Source organism: Lacerta agilis, chromosome 10 (genome assembly GCF_009819535.1).
Source record: "Lacerta agilis isolate rLacAgi1 chromosome 10, rLacAgi1.pri, whole genome shotgun sequence".
In the NCBI taxonomy this organism is placed as follows: domain Eukaryota; kingdom Metazoa; phylum Chordata; class Lepidosauria; order Squamata; family Lacertidae; genus Lacerta; species Lacerta agilis.
In genome coordinates, this window is record NC_046321.1 from 12712806 (window position 1) to 12729630 (window position 16825).

The following is a 16825-nucleotide window of genomic DNA, read 5'->3' on the forward strand; positions in this document are numbered from 1 at the left end:
TCAGAAGTTTCTGCATCAGCCTGGTTACTCATGAGCAGCCACTGAAAACCTTACAGCAACCAATTGTGCTGTTTCTTCTGCGTTATTACAGGAGTTCCCTATTCCCCTATCAGGGGAAATAACAACCAACTGTTGTTTAGCTTATATATTATTTTACCAACCTTTAGCTGCAGACATTTCCGACTCAGAAACTGGCTCTGCCTTTTCTTCCCCATTTGATTCATCAACTTCTGCCACAGTTGTTAACTCAGGCTCACTTTTATAAAGACGGTAATCTGGACCCTAGAAGTCAACCACAGTAAAACATATGTTAGCATCTTCCCATAAGACATGTCAGAACGTAACAGCAACATGGCCACCTGTAGAGTATGGCAATGATGGTATTATGTTCTGAAATGCCCTCTTTTTTTAAAGGCCCAGGACAACAAAAGATTGCTTACATTTTGTGTAGATTTATTTTTAACTGAACTGCATGGCAAATATATGCCAAGAGGCTGGATAGGCACAACTCATGAGTACAGAACTTGTTTTTGTAGCTGTGTGTAACAACACTCAGCTTTTACTGGAAAACCTATTGCTTTTTCTTTCCTTAGAGCATCACATGGAAAACTTGGAGGAAAGTGTTCTTTGCTTATCACATCATTTCCCCAGGCAGAATATAAGCTGCTTGTGGCAGCTACCTATCCACGATTAAATACCTAATTCTGGACAGTACCAGGTACTGTCAATAATTCCTTAAAAAAAACCTGTTGCACTTGTTTCAAAATATGATTTTTTAAATAAAAAAATAAACACCCACCTACCAAAATGGAACATAGCAAAAGCTCAAATCTGGTTTCAGAGCCACCAATATTGCTGGACAAAGTACAAAATGCAACCAGTCTGAGTCAATGGGTACACTGACATTCACATAATATTGATGAAAACAGAAGTGGCAAACATTAATAATGCAGCTGGGAATAACACAGTTAAGCAGAAAAGAAGCAACGTCACAACACAAAAGTAGCTGGATGTCAAAATAAAATGGCAACTGTGCAGGGTGGCGGGATGACTGATGAAGAATGTGGCAGTTTTGGCCACTTACACAGTGAGCTCCATTTCTTTGGTATCCTTGAACTTGGTGAATCTTCCTCTCTTCTGGCAGGTGTACAGGGCCCCTGCTATAACAGAGCAAGGAGCTGCTATCACTGGGCAGAGGGGGGATTATGGGAGGATGCTCTGCAAAGTCATAGGACCGAGGGAGTGGAGGACGAGGTGGGACTACTTCCTCTTCCTAAAGATTGCAGAACAGTCACCTGATTTAGATGTGCTCATCTATCACAACAGTTATAACTTCTTTCACATATTTTACAGCAGTTATATTACAGGTTGGAATTAAAGGGACACTGCTGTAATGAGAGGGACAGATTAAAAAAATAACTCTAGTACATCACTAGTGGACACAACATTTTACCAATTAGTTCTTGGTCCACCTCTGTTTACTCTGGCCCCTTTGGGGGGGGGAACAGAACAAAGCATGCAATCCTCACCCACCCTGGAGCAAATAAAGGAACTTTCCTCAGGTCAATTTTTCTTGATGGTATTTCCCCCCCCCCAATTTCCCTACATTTCATGTGTTGATGCACTCACACATTTCAATTTAAAAAGTGTACGTTCTCTCATAAAAAATAAAATGTATATTCCAGTTCCTTTAGACATTGCCTCCCACATGTCGCTCACAGTGTCCCTTTAAAGCTACCCAATTCCTGAAATCAACTCCCCAGCATTTTGAGCAGGAATTGTGGGTGCTCGGCTCTTGCAGAACAGAGCTTATAGGTGCGAACACACATGTAAAGCATTTCTTGCTATATGAAATGTGTGTGGGGCAGGGTAAAGAATCAAGGTTCAGAATTCGCTGGGGGAGGAATCAGGATAAAGGGAAAATAAGAAATGGGAAGAGATATATGAACTTACGTTATAAGAATAAGATGTCACAAAACATACAAAGAAATTGTCATTTGGGAGTTCAGCCTTTAGAATTAACCCAGTTTTTAAATCTGCTTATTTAAATATACTAAAGATACATAAAACAACTTTAATAAAAAGGACAGGTAGGAGATTTGAATCAGAAAGTGATTACAAAAGTCCCCCCCCAAAAAACCCTTAGGACATACCTCATTTTTATATTTAGATGAAAAAGCCTTTAATGCGACGATATCTATTTAAAAAGAAAGAACATTTATTTTTATAATGAGTAATGAATTAAATCATTGGTAGTGATCAACAGCTTAAATATTTCATTTTCAATCACTGAAATGAAACTGTATTCAATCAAGAGCATATACAACAGCTTCTAAGAGGTTGGCATGCCAATTTACCTGCCTCTGCAGTGCTGTTTCTTTGCTGTTTATGTTTACTTAAACCTTCCATGACATCCTGAATTCGCCAAAGCTCCTTCTGAATTTGAGCACGTTGTATACCGGCTGACTCAGTCTGCCAGAGAGAAATGTTAAAATTGAGATTGTCTGCCTCCACTTTTTATAAAAAGCATTGAATGATTCAGTGACTTTTATCATGCACACTTTTTTCGTTTTGGATACAATGCCCTTTTCTTAGATTGAAACAAAAGCCACTTGCAGGCCTCTCCCAAGGCAACAAGCTATCCAAGGCTGTCAACTGCTACCCACATGGGGCATTTGGGGATGTCAGCTTTCATGTACCCTGTGACCTGTTCCTGGAGCTTGGGGGCAGTGCGGGATGTGGAGAACAAAGGCAGTAGAATCCATCCACATTTAATATTATTTATTTTAACTGCAGAAGGAACATTATGCACATGCTTGCACATTATGTTTCAGCTGTATTTTCCAAAAGGTTTCTTTTTATTTTGTAACCAAATACAGGCAGGTGTGCTTGGGTGGAAATGAAGGAAAAACTAGGAGAGACAGCACATCTTCTAGGATTTCTGAACCTCTGACCCAAATTTTGACTGCACCACATATTTCATTTAGATTTTGTCATTTCATCCCCACTCACTGCATTCCAACTACTTATGGGGCAAAAATCTTATTGGCTGGATTGTCTTTTTTTTTTCATATCATTTTTATTAACTTTTCCAATCATAAAAATCACATCATATATTTATAAATATCAATTAATCCATATAACCCAATTAGTCCAAATAAGTCCAAATAAATTGCCGAATTATTAGATTTTTCTTTTAAGACTTCCCTTGCTTCAGACAATCAGGATCTCGATCATCCTCTTAATTTCATTGCCTTCCGTAGTCCGGTGTCTTCCATCTCTTTTCTGATGTTGTCCTTCTTTTCATTTTTTTTTTTTTCATGCCACTGAGTGCTTTCACAAGTGAGATAAAACAACCAAAATCCATCCTGACTGTGTGGATTTTATGTCCATACTCTTTTCCACCCCCCTGGCGCGGCGCCTCTCGTTCTTATCCAAAAGTCCCATCTCAACGGTCGCCATCTTAACTTAACTTCGATGAATTCCATATTTTGCGCTTGCTTAAATCATTCTGGCTGCTTCAAAGTCTTTCCAAGAGTGGGAGCCTTTCCATATATAAGTCCGTACATTTTAAAAAAGTTTATGGCATTTCCACTCTCTATGACTTTCACAGCCCGATCTGCTGCAGTCGACCTCTAATTAATCTGCGTCATAAATCACTCCAGACACTCCAAGAAGTCGGCTAAGTCTCTAACAGAGGTAAAGAGGCAACCAAACACTTATTGGCTGGATTGTCAACTGGCAGAATGACATTACAATGCTTTGGGAATTTCCCCCACCGCATCGATATACTAGTATCTGGCTTGGGACACAAGAACATACATCTCCAGCAGAAACTCATGTGCATAAGGCCTATGACCATAACAAAGCTGACAGTTCTGAAGATTTAAGAAGCAGGTAGGCATGTAATTTGTTCTACGCCATGGGTAGGCAAACTAAGGCCCGGGGGCTGGATCCGGCCCAATCGCCTTCTAAATCTGGCCCGCAGGTGGTCCGGGAATCAGTGTCTTTTTACATGAGTAGAATGTGTGCTTTTATTTAAAATTCATCTCTGGGTTATTTGTGGGGCCTGCCTGGTGTTTTTACATAAGTAGAATGTGTGCTTTTATTTAAAATGCATCTCCGGGTTATTTGTGGGGCATAGGAATTCGTTCCCCCCCCCCCAAATATAGTCCCCCCCCGCAAGGTCTGAGGGACAGTGGACTGGCCCCCTGCTGAAAAAGTTTGCTGACTCCTGTTCTACGCCATTATGCATTTCAGATCCTTTAACAATTGTGGGTGAACTCATTCATCTTTGCACATCACATTCACAAGTACATTCAAATACTATTGCATACATTTTGGTATTATTTCTGGCATATATGGATATGATACAAAGTTTAGGCATTGGCCGCACCTGAACTTCTCCCAGCCGCTCCAGCTGCTCCTGCATGTGGTTCTTAGTGACCGTTACATCGTACTCTAGTTTGTCATATTCCCGCCAAGCTCTCTCAAGCTCCTAAATACAGACACATTAAAAATGTATGCATGTTAGTTTTGCCTCATTGGTAAATGCAAAAAAATATAAATTTGGGAGTATGCATGATTAAGAACAGGGGTAGGCAACCTAAGGCCCATGGGCTGGGTGCAGCCCAATTGCTTTCTCAATCTGGCCCATGGGAATCAGCCTGTTTTTACATCAGTAGAATGTGTGCTTTTATTTAAAATGCATCTCTGGGTTATTTGTGGGGCTTAGGAATTGGTTCATTTTTTGGGGGGGGGGGGCTAAAATATAATCCGGCCTCCCAGAAGGTCTGAGGGACAGTGGACTGGCCCACGGCTGGAAAAGGTTGCTGACCCCTGATTAAGAACAATAAATGGATTTACTACATTCAGACAGGTTGGGTTGCCAGAAACTGTGGGTGGGCGGTGGCCTAAAAGTTGAACAGCTGATACACATCTCTGCAACTGTGGATCACATTCCAAAATAAATGCCTTCTGTTGTTCCACTGTAGCAAAATGAGCCCCCTGCCCCCCATTTCCATGCCCACACAAGGAGTGGTGAATTCAAGGCAAATTAATGTTTGCTAGAGTGTAATAAAGAACAAACCTATATATAGCCATTTTCTTTATTTAAAACAATGCCTGCACAAAGAAGGCCACCTCTTAACACACCACTGAGCTTTAGTAGCTGAAGAAAAATTGCATTACTTACTGCGGTAGCTCGAGACACTTCTCGACAAGTGCTAAGGAGTCCATTCTGTAAATCATCCCTCTGCAAGATGACATTTTGTATGGCGGCTGGATTTTCCGCATTCATTTCTATCTCCTGACTGGCTGATAGCAGAGCTTGCTCAAGCGTATACTATGGTAATAAAAAGAATAATTTTAATGTTCCACATCATTGAACTAATTTTCTTTTTACTTCACTTATCAGTGTTCTGATAATAAAGCATGCAAAATAACATCCATTTTGGGTAATAAATATAATTGTCCTACTTTTTCCTTGTGCAGCTGCTGGAGCTTTTCTTCCAGGGCTTGAACCACTTTGTCTTGCTCGCATAATCGGCTAAGCTTAGTCTAGTGTGGAAGTGAAGATGGTAATAATTAGTGCCACTAGTTGTTTTGCAGATTGCCAACTGATGTACAGCCTTTTTATTTTTTAAAAAAATTGCATACACATTGGGGGGGCCTGGAAAATCTAAATGCAGATTATCACAGGCATGACCCTAAATTACACACCAAGCTAGGTTTGAAACACAGCGGAGTGTTCTGTCTTATTTACTATTTAATTATTATTACCCTGAGTCAGTAGGAGCCATTATGCACCTGGTGATCTACCTGTCCCATTCACTAAGTCTGGGAACGCTCCATACACAGCATGGGGAATCTATGATACATTATCTAATAAGGGGCAGCTCCTGCAGATGGGGAACTGAGCACCCACTACACATGTCCAATTTAGGACAAATAGTGAACCTGCTGTGGTGTTTGCAAAAACCTGGTACAATATCTGATATATGAAGGGAGGGCTGTCTTTTTGGTAAAGCCAAGTGAGTGGGGCTTTGTTTAATACAGACTGTGTGTATTAAAGGTTCAACTTACTGTGCACATTATATGATACTGCTCTTGAATATCTGGGATAGGATGACCTATTCATTGGGGAAATAATGCTGCTGAATTTACAAGGGGCCCTGGGAATAACTGAAAGATAACTTATACACTGATTCCCTGTTTGTGGATCAACAAGCCGAAGTCCTACAGTGACTACTTTGTATCCATTTGCAACACAAGCTACTCTGTACAAACAAGAGAGAGTTCATTTTAAGGCTTTGGCTACACAGTCACACCAAATTTTGTCTCAGAAAACCTTTTCCTCTTGTACCCTGCTTTTGAAAAAAGGCAGGGCTCAAAAGTTTCTGTTCTCTCAAAGGTGGCTGTGGGTAAAACTACATTTTTTTTTGCAGACTTTTAACCACAGACTAGTCAAAGCGCATCTCAACTCTGTTTCAGAAAGTCAGGGAGATGTGACAGACTAATGCCATATTGAGTTTGAACTGTTTTTACATGAGTCAAGCATACCAGTTTGTTTAAAACGCACCAATGCAACATGCAGAAAGCCAATAGTACTTACATCAATATCTAGGTCTTCTGATCTGTATTTGTACAGAGTACCCCTACATTCATCTTGTGTCAGCTATAATAAGGAAGAACACTCCCATCAAACAAATTCACTAAAATCATGCAAAACAAGTGTGCAGTCTAGTTAACATTTAATTAGGCATACATTACTTCATATTGAATGTTAAGCACATAATATGCCTGAATGCATTTAATCAACACACACACACACACCATGTAAATTTCAGTTCATAATGGAATGCCAAATATGGACTGTCAGAAGGGGAAAGCACACCGGAGCTATTTATTCTTGCTATGAAGGTAACCTATGAAGGCAAAGCTAAGTCTGGAATTCCATTCATTAGTGATCTTCAAAAGTCTTCAGAAAAAAATGACAAAAAAGCAAAAAATGTTTAGATAATAGCCAAAATAAGCGAGAACCAACAAACAAATTGAGGGGCGGGGGGGAGAGATAAATCAGTTTCAATGATATCAAAGGTTTGGTATGCAGTTAAGAGGGCAGTGAATAAATTCTCAGTTGAGAATTCTGAACATTTTCTTTTCTTTTACTTCTTAGTTAGTCTCCAAAAAACTCAAGAAGAGCTACATGAGATTTACAAAAAAGGACATTATCTGTGAAGACAACACAATGAAAACTGTAAATGCACTGTCTCTGACATGCAGGTTTTATTACTTCACTCTCAGCTTTACTGTTAAATAAGACGTTTAACACAACACAAGTAGCTATACACTACATACTCCTTTACACAAACAGCTGGGCAGGGGCAACGCACTATTTTAACAAATTTTAAAAGAAATGTATCAAGGCAAGCAAGATTTACACAAAAGTTACACTGATGAGGGACTACATAGAGGAGAAACAATCAATTCAGATAGCAGAGGATGACAGTTGGGGTTCTACGATGAGCTGGAAAATCATTCAGATGTCTAAGTGCCAGTAAGGACTTTAGATACCTGAGTTTTCCAGTGTGGCTCTACTCTATATGGCTCCAATGTTATTGTTTTCACCTCCTTGCCCCCAATATTATAAGGGGCTAAATGGGACCGCAGCTAACATAATAATCACACTGCAGTCATGAAGACAGATTGTTGACATATTAAGTTCTCTTTCCAATTCTAGATTTCAGACTGCCTAGTATAAAGACACAGGTCAAAATATATAGACATACATTTCAGAATATGCATTTTAAAGTGCATTAATGAATGGGGCATTCAGGATATTCTGCACTGGGCCAATCTCCAGAGTGTGGTTAGGATGCTGGGAGCAAGCTGCAGGCTCCTGTGTTCCTAATGCTTCCCTCCTGGCTCCCGTTGTATAACCATGAGGTAGTGGCAGGTCCGCATTAGCAGTAACTGTGGCTGATGTGTAAAGGGATTGCCTTGCTAACCAAAGCATATTTGAAGTACATTTTCAAACCCTAGCTTGCTGACTAGGTATGCTGATTAGTGCTAATGTGAATGTGAACATAATGTTACAACATGTTTAAAACTGACAAGGAAGGTGGGAGAGGGAAAAGGAAGAAAATGGCAAATCTACATTAAAGCATATTTGTTAACAGTTCACATGTCGACTATCTTCTCTACCTTCACATACATGCACAGGGTTTTTTGTGTACAGAGTAAGAATGTAAGCTCTATCTCTGCTTTTAAGGAAGGGCTACATCTGCAAGCGTGAGGCAAGGGTTTAGCCATACAAGCATTCCAACCACAGAATAGATCCTCAGAGGACATTTTAAGTGTTTCATTTCAAGGCATATCCTCATGCAAATGCACGTGTGACAATCTGAGATTATGCACGGTGTGATAAAGCCATATAAGTAACCTTGCTTTGAAATGAACATTTAATGGAATGAATACTGGGAGATGAAAAAGCCACAGCACCTTTGAGTGTCATGAAAATTGCAGATTTTAATTTGTTGTGATGTTTAGTACCTAACAGGGCTTTCTCATTTTTAAACCCACTTGAAAATGGACTACAGATTCCATGTTGACTGGAGAAAGAATTGAAGAATGGAAATATCTTTTTTCATAATAATGATTAAAAATATGCTCAAACATGGCCAATGTGTATCTGGCCAAGCTTACAACAGGAAAAAGATAAGGTATATACATTTGTTTTTAAGAATTACGGTGTGGATGTGTACATTTCTGAAGATGCATCCAATTCCCACTTTGTAGGCAATTCTGGAAACTTTACTATTTGAACAGCTTTAAGTCTAAAACTCCCCCCCCCCATTCTAGATCATTATCCAGATTTCTTGGAAGATAAGTTGCTTATTTTAAAAGATCTGTACTCTAAAAATCACAAAGGTGTATACACATCTTTTGCTCAGCCTTATCCTTCCAATTATATAAACTCAAATAGAGTTAATTCTACATAGGGATAATTCACAATTACCTTAGGGTTTGCATACTCCCTTCTCTTCTCATGAGCTCCAATTCACTATTCTTCTCGGTTCACAGAAACCAAGGTATGAAGAATTCAGGTTGACTAGCCACCATGGTTGTTTGAGGCTACATGTGAACCATAGCTAGGATTACTGAAGCCATTCTTTAAATTCAGCTGCATGTCTAGAGTCACAGGAGGTTGTCATTGACTCCAGAACTGTAGCCTGAAATATCATTTAGTTGATGGAAGACCACAAAATGCAGCACCAGCTTTCAGTAATTTGCCAGCTCTTTTCTGGGAAGCCTATTGTTCCTGTGAAGGTTATAAAGCTTCTTCACTTAGAAGCTTGGTAATGAAAGACTCATTTTCCTGAATGACAGCTTGCTCATCATATAAAGATCTTGTTAATGGGCATATGGCAGAATATAGTCTAATCTGCTCCAGGGCAGACATTGCATAGTTTACATAGATCATAGATCAGAGGACATAAAATAATCCTGGATCAGGCTAGTGGGCCCATATAGATCAGTATCCTGTTCTCACAGTGGTCAACCAGATGCTTACAGGAAACATGTAAAAAATCCTGATAACAACAGGACTCACTACCTCCCTGCTCTCGAAGTTTCGAGCAATGGGTATTCATAAGCATATGACCTTTGACAGTAGAGAAAGAACATAATCTTTTCCTGCATAAATATTTAATCCACTTTTAAAGCCATATTTCAGGTGCACCCTTAACACAGGGGCCCAAACATCTGGCCAATCAGGTGACTCTGTGTGACCTACAATGCATTCCAGTATCCTCTGCAATGACTGTGGATTCCTTGGCTGATGGCTCAACAATTCTATGATCTCTCTCAGTGGAAAACAGCAACACCACTTTATAATAGACCCTTTTAGATGCTAGTCTTAGCAGACCATCACCAACTATAGCAGTGGCCTGGGTGACTGAAGGTTTCTCAAAAAGTTTCTCAAAACACACACCAGAGGCCACCATTATGACTGAGGCATGACATTTAGCGAAGTTGACAGGGGCAATTTTTCCACTCTTTAATCCAAAATGCTCTTGATATTTGTAGGTTTCACATCACATGACAATAAAAAGTAATCAGAAAACAGTTTCTGCTTAACTGCTCATGCTGAACACCAGAGCACTGACTCAGGGCACAGCGCCATCTAATGCCCCAGCACCTGCACTGCCTATCCGACCTCACAATTTAATTCAAGTATCTCTTCATTTATCACAGACATTTTTCTCTCTCTCTGGTACTCAAGAAGTGCAATTTATTATGGATAGCTATGTATAATACATACTGAATTCTGCTGCTAAAATCTTATTTTAAAAAGTTACCCTATGTGTGCAAGAGCTTTGGCTCGTTATGACTTAAAAACTCACAAAGCACAAAGCCTGAGGGCATTAAAATGGTTTTAGCAGCTTGGGGAAGGACGAATAATAGTACAAAGCCTCTGTGTGCTTGTGGACTCAGCACACGTAAGACTTGCAGCTACTACACAACTCACAGTTCTAATGAGGATGGAAGCTGACAGGCATTTTTCAAGGTAGCTGCTTAAAGTATCATCCATATGGAGCTGGTCCTCTGTAGGCTCCAACCCTGAAAAGAGTACTACCATGCCCCATTTCCTCAGACTTTCCAAGCAGTTGTGGAAGTATAACTCTGGGAACATCAGGCTAGGACTGGCTAAACAAAGTCTGTTGCCTGGGACAAAGCCAAGATGACCCATTCCAACTCCATGTGCAAAGGTAAACTGAACTGGCAACTTCACGAACAGATGTTTGAAAATCCGTTTAATTGTTTCTATCGGACACCACAGAAAACTCCGGCATGTGACTAGTGAGTTGTATGTGGATAGCAAATGTTGATAAAGATGCAAAGGATTTGCTCAGAAAAAGGATTTTAGGCAGTACCTGCTCTGACACAGACCCACCCACCCAACATGCCAGTTTCTATCGCGAATCTTTCATTAAATAGTTCATCTATTTTAAATCCCATGGAAACATTTCAGAATTCAAGGCCAGTGATTCAGTACAGGATGAGCTTCTCCAAGTCGCCATCTGCATATCCCTAATTATATATTTGATATTAATGAACATGACATGTTGGAAGACTATTTCTTCAAGCTGTTTTTTTTTTAAATAAAGGCAAGATTAAAAGCTGTGAAAACAACACTTCCCACCTGTGCTCTCAATTCCATTAGGCCTCAAAGGCTTTCTCTAGGTACCATGCATCCATGAATGATCAGGCAGTTCAGCCTTCAAGACCTTCCAGAGTCAAACTAGCAAGTATGCTGCTAACTCAGTGTAAAATGATGAACCAATTCTAGTCCTTCCAACCTAATGAAAAGCAAAACCAAATAATTAGGTAGCTAAAAAATTGATAATAACTCTCTGCACTTCAAGGGCACCTCATTTCTTTTTTCATTCCAAGCTGCATAACTTTCCTTAGAGACGCTAGTTTCAATTTGGCAGATAAATCTGAATACCAATTTGGCTAGTCAGTCTCAGCCAAATAGAAGATAACGAAGCCAGCGTTCACCCTTCATTTTCAGTAGTACTGCATGCTGTTTTTTCCCCTAACTTATGTAATAATTCACAGATGGAAGCAGGAGAGGAAGCATGTTAACTTGAAAGTTAACAAAGCACATGTTTGAGCAAGATCGTAGTGGCACAAAAAGCATTTCATTACAAAATTTCTACTCACAGGAGATGCCACACTGAAGTGGCACTTTTCTTTTTCTTTTTTTTGCTTATGTTGGCAAGGTTACCAAGTCTTGCCCCAAGAGGGAGACTGTGCCTTTACCAGCTGCTTATTCAGCAGACATTTGACAGATGCAGGTTCTCCCATCATAGCTGCAGTGACAGAAGCTGCATCTTCCCAAGTTCTCAGTTCATGCTGTGATTAAAGGAAAAGGAATGCCCTCCTGGGTAAGGCTGCAGCAACCTTATGCACTGGTCAAAGCTAAAGCTAGGGCTAACTTTGAACTAGAAGCTAGAGAGCCTCTGAGTTCACAGGATGAAAAAAAATAATGCCATTACTTGGAAAAACAACATAATGCCAAACATTTTATTTGGTACGTGGTGAAAAACCTGTTGACATCCATATGATGTTTAGGATAAAATTATTTCACAAATTGATTTCTAACAGACAAGTTGATGTTATATTTCCATTCAGCACATTTCCCCTCCAAATATTTTATCGTGACTTGATACTGACTTTGTTTGCTGTGACTTTCTGAACACACTGCCCTTAAGAGCTATAGCCCCCAGATCAAAATTATTTTGATCCTTTTTAACTCCCAAGGGCAAAACAAAGTAGCTGTCCAGGAACCTACAACAATTAGTAAATTCATTCCTAAAATGAGAAGCTGCCAGAAATGACAAGGTAAACATTGCTGTCATGCTTTAGTGTTAAACCAAAATGAAGTCGTTCCTTCAACGGAAAAAGAAATGAACCAAAGAAAATGAATCGCATAGATCCATGCTATGACAAATGTTGGAAGCTTGTTGGCGATTTTATGAATTTACTGAATTAACCTACAAAAAATAGCAATTTGCCAAATATTCTGAAACAGAGAAAGTTATCCAAAGGGATACACTCAATACTCATTGACAAGTACGTTCAGCAAAGCCATGCTAACAATATTGCAGCATTTTATAAAACACAGATGACTTGTGGTTTTCCAAAACAAATAGGAGGAACACCAATGTTATGGGTAAACTGGAGGGGACAACCAAAAACTGTCACTGAGGAAAAAATTGCAATGATAAAAAGCAATTTCATTCACTATCCAAGACCTTACTTGATGGTACAGTTGTGGTCTTAGCGCCGAGTTCTCAATCATAGTGTGAACCATGATGATTAAAGGTTCATTCTCTTTCATCTATTTCAAATCAGGAGGAGCATACAGCAAACATCAGTTTACAGCACGGCTAGATTTGAAAGACGACACTGTAAATATAGCCTCTACTTTAATTATTTTCTGTTAGTGCAGCAGTTCATATTTCCTCTCATGCTTAAACAAATCTGTACATTTGAAAAGCCTGCTAAGGCCAAACTAGAGTACCTAAGTTTAAAGTAATTATTACCAATAAGCATTTCAGACGTTTTTCTAAATAACTCAAGCTGAAAATGTTCAATCATCTTTAACAAATGGATATGGTGGACAAAAGGCTAGCCTCATTAAATAAACCACCCACATACATTATCAGATTTACAGCATAAATAGCACATTAACTATCTTAGGGATACCTGCACACCATTAACTCTGAGAGCAAAAGGGAGGTTTCTGGGGCAAATCCTCGCTGTCAACATGGGGACTGGATACTGGGAAGATGGTTGAGTTTAGTCCAGATTTTTCTCAACTTGATAATCATTTTATGGAGAGTAGTAACCTTGACCCATGTATATTATTATTTTCCTGAACACTTATGTTGGGTCAGTCCAAAGCTATGGCACAACATGTAAACAGATGAATAGTGAACAAGCACAATCTTAGTCCAAGTTGTAGACCGAGGTAGTCATGAACAATTGTGCTTATTACAACTTTTTACAGTGTGAACTGCAATAATGTAAGCCTTCCTAGACAGTGAGTGCTCATTTGTTTTATTTTGAAATACTTTATAATCTGCAATATAACACCGTAACATTGATAACATACAGCAACTATATTTACCAGCCTCTAATACCTATCTTTTACAGTGTAAAAGGCTGTATTATAATTATTTATATAAACTATTATATTATAATTATTTATATAAACTATTGTATTATAATTATTTATATAAACTATTTACCAACTATGTTCACAAATACTTTGTGTTGTTGAAGTCAGTAACAGATTTGGGAAGTAGCCAGATTTGGGAAGCAGAGCTTCTGAACACTTTTCATTTCGGTAGAACTTGTTAAGTCTCATTTAAATGAAAGGAGGATGAATGCTTGGATAACTAAGCCTTTAAAGGCTTCAGTTCAACTAAAAGGGTGTATATACATTTTAATCAATTCAAGGAAATACACAGGTTATATCATACATACAGTACTGTCTTAAGCAGTTTGTGGGTGGCCCTTAACAAAGAACCTGCTCATCTGCCTATTTAGGGAGCAACCAGCTAACGCCAGTTTCTCATGCAGGCCACATGGCAAACATAAAACCTAACACTGAGTATGTGGCACAAGATTATAAGGACCAGAGTGGAAATTGTGTGAGGACTACAATGGAGGCCCACATTTTATGATGTGATTAGACTTCGCTGTGGACTCATCTACAGCACAGTGTATGTTTCCACAACCTAACTGCACTCCAGATGTTTTGGATCACAACTCCCAATATCCCTCCCCATTGGCAAAGTTGTAGACCAGAATATCTCAAGGGCTTGGGAAAGGATGGAATAGCAGACCAGCAGTTATTTCCATTTTCCATCTGTGCATAAGGAACACGACTCAAAAACTGTGAGTAGAGGGTTGCTTTTTTAATCATTATAGACAGAGTCCACATCCTATAGAAATGATGGGATACTGCTTAAAAGGATGTTGTTAAGCATCTTACAGACAACACTAGATTATAAACTTCTGAACAGGACTGTATTGAATAGGAGAGCTTTTGATTCTTGAGAATTCCAAATGCTGAGAATTCTCATGCATATATGTAGCTTCTTGAGGTTAAATTATAGTTAAACAGTTTGCCTGGTTCACTACAATTTAACTATTCCAAACCTAGGCTTGATTAGCATTTTCTAATAAGTTTAGTCTATAAATACTGCTGATGGTCATAAGCTGCTACAATAGCAGAATGAGAAACAATGCCCTTTGTAAGAATATCCATAGCCGGTACTAAAATCTTCCATGATCAAAAATTATTCAAGGGCCCAGAAATACCACCTTTTTTTGGCTCAGAACTGCACTTACAGTCAGAGACAGAACTGAATATAAATCCATGCACTGTCATGCTTGAATATTTCAGTCTGCCCAAAGATGAATACAAATCCAGCACCTCAGATTTTGCTGTTTTTATATTAAATTACACATCGACTATACATTTAATTCTGATTCAGCAGTATCAGCTAGATAACAAGTACAAGTGGCAGGCAGATAGAATCAGTTTGTGATTTATCATTAAACTTGACTATTGTAACCTGGTTAAAATGAACTCGGGGATACTTCTGAACTTCCTATCAGTATGTAAGATTAATCCCAGGGTCCACTCTCCCCTAATCCCTAGTTATGTAGTAAAAGAAACTAGGATTCCTTATCAAATACGATTTTATCCTTCTGCATATGAGAGTGGTATAAAATGGAGAATCAGCCAAAGACCAACCAATTATGTCTAGATCAAAAAATAAAATTAAAAAGGAAGAGATTTGGTGTTGGCAGCAGCTCACAAAAACAGGGAATGGCGCCATGTGCCAGCACAAGTGGATGATACACTCCACTTTGTGCTACTGCTTGATGGAAAGCACTTCATCCTCAGCACAGCTGCCATGGACTGAGTTGTAAATGCGCCGCATTATTGGTGGTGTGTCAAGTGAATACATGCTCTCATTTCAGGATGCAGATAAAGGGAACTGAGAAAATCTAAAGAACTCCGAATTCCTGTGCCAACAACTCAGCAGGCGCACAAAATAATGGGCAGATATGCAGTTTTCAAGTTCTGTGCAAAGGTTTCTTGAAGTATTCCTCCCCCTCCCCACCCCAAAAAGATGGCTATGACAGAAGTACCGTATATCCCTGCTCATTACATTAAATGTTTGTATATATTCAGACTCTGACTGCAGAGATGAGGCAGACAAAAGCCAGGTATAGCTACTGTGATAAACACTGTATTTTTAGGATGATTTTTAAAATATTCATTTTGCACTTCACATTTTTTTTAATTTTTTTAAAATTTTATTAAAGATTTTCTTGGTTTACAAAATGTCTCTCGCATTTTTCCATGTAACATTTTTACAGATCAATTTTAGTTGTTGAGACATTAGGCAGAGAAGGGGGATGCACTTCACATTAACAATGTCATGTAAATAACTGAACCCATTCAAATATTGGACCCCATTTTATTTTAGCAGACAAGCTGCAGCATTAGGACAAAGAGTATGAATGGCACAGAACAATGACCTTAGCATATAAATTGTGCTATCTGCACTTGGAGAAACATTTTCACCATCTGCCCTGTAAAATTTTAAATGAGACAGTACCATTAAAAAGTTTGAATGATAAAAAATAGTGTCAGCATGTTATCAGATATAAATATACAAGAATAAGCTATGAATCCCACCTGATGATCCAAATATATGGCATTCCTTTGAAGGTGATGAGAAAGAATCTCATTCTAGCAAGCAGCATTCAAAGAAGAAGGAGAAAAGAAAAGGACAGATATGAAGATGTAGAAAAGGTCAGTCAGAAAAGAAAGAGAACTACATATTTTAATTTCAACCTTTAGATTATATTGTCATATTAATCCAAGCGAGAATTACATTGAATTCTGGGTCTTCCTAGAATTTGCATTAGCATATTTTGAAAAGCCAATCAATACTCCAATGACAGAAGGAAGCAAAATTATAACCAAACATCTGCTTTTGAAAAGTAATAAAGCATTAGTTTGCAATTGCAGATTTAATAATATTAGCCGCACAAACAACTTCTTAACATTAAAACAAAATTAAGAAAAACCACTATGGTCATGTTGAATTTACACAGACAACTATAAACCCTTTGATACAATTGTGTGCATTTTCTGCTTCTAAATGCTTATTATAAATCATTTCAAAGATGAGAAAACAAAACGAAATGGTTATGGTAGATCATA

At 38.7% G+C, this 16825-nt stretch overlaps 1 protein-coding gene across 22 annotated transcripts in view; it reads right to left on the minus strand.

Annotated features, from left to right (window-relative positions):
* Positions 1-16825, minus strand: part of PLEKHA5 (pleckstrin homology domain containing A5) — a 175671-nt gene that overhangs the window by 12519 nt on the left and 146327 nt on the right. For 8 of the 22 annotated variants that reach the window (XM_033161876.1, XM_033161875.1, XM_033161880.1 and 5 more), the window contains 10 exons: positions 16295-16348; positions 12830-12910; positions 6614-6676; positions 5479-5559; positions 5195-5344; positions 4397-4498; positions 2358-2472; positions 2154-2197; positions 1085-1273; positions 162-282 (listed from right to left, as the gene is read on the minus strand). In XM_033161876.1, the coding sequence (XP_033017767.1) occupies positions 162-282; positions 1085-1273; positions 2154-2197; positions 2358-2472; positions 4397-4498; positions 5195-5344; positions 5479-5559; positions 6614-6676; positions 12830-12910; positions 16295-16348 (1000 nt within the window). Of the gene's footprint in view, positions 1-161; positions 283-1084; positions 1274-2153; positions 2198-2357; positions 2473-4396; positions 4499-5194; positions 5345-5478; positions 5560-6613; positions 6677-11206; positions 11364-12829; positions 12979-16294; positions 16349-16825 lie in introns of those variants that run through there. The other 14 variants (XM_033161886.1, XM_033161885.1, XM_033161881.1 and 11 more) reach the window with 8 other exon arrangements.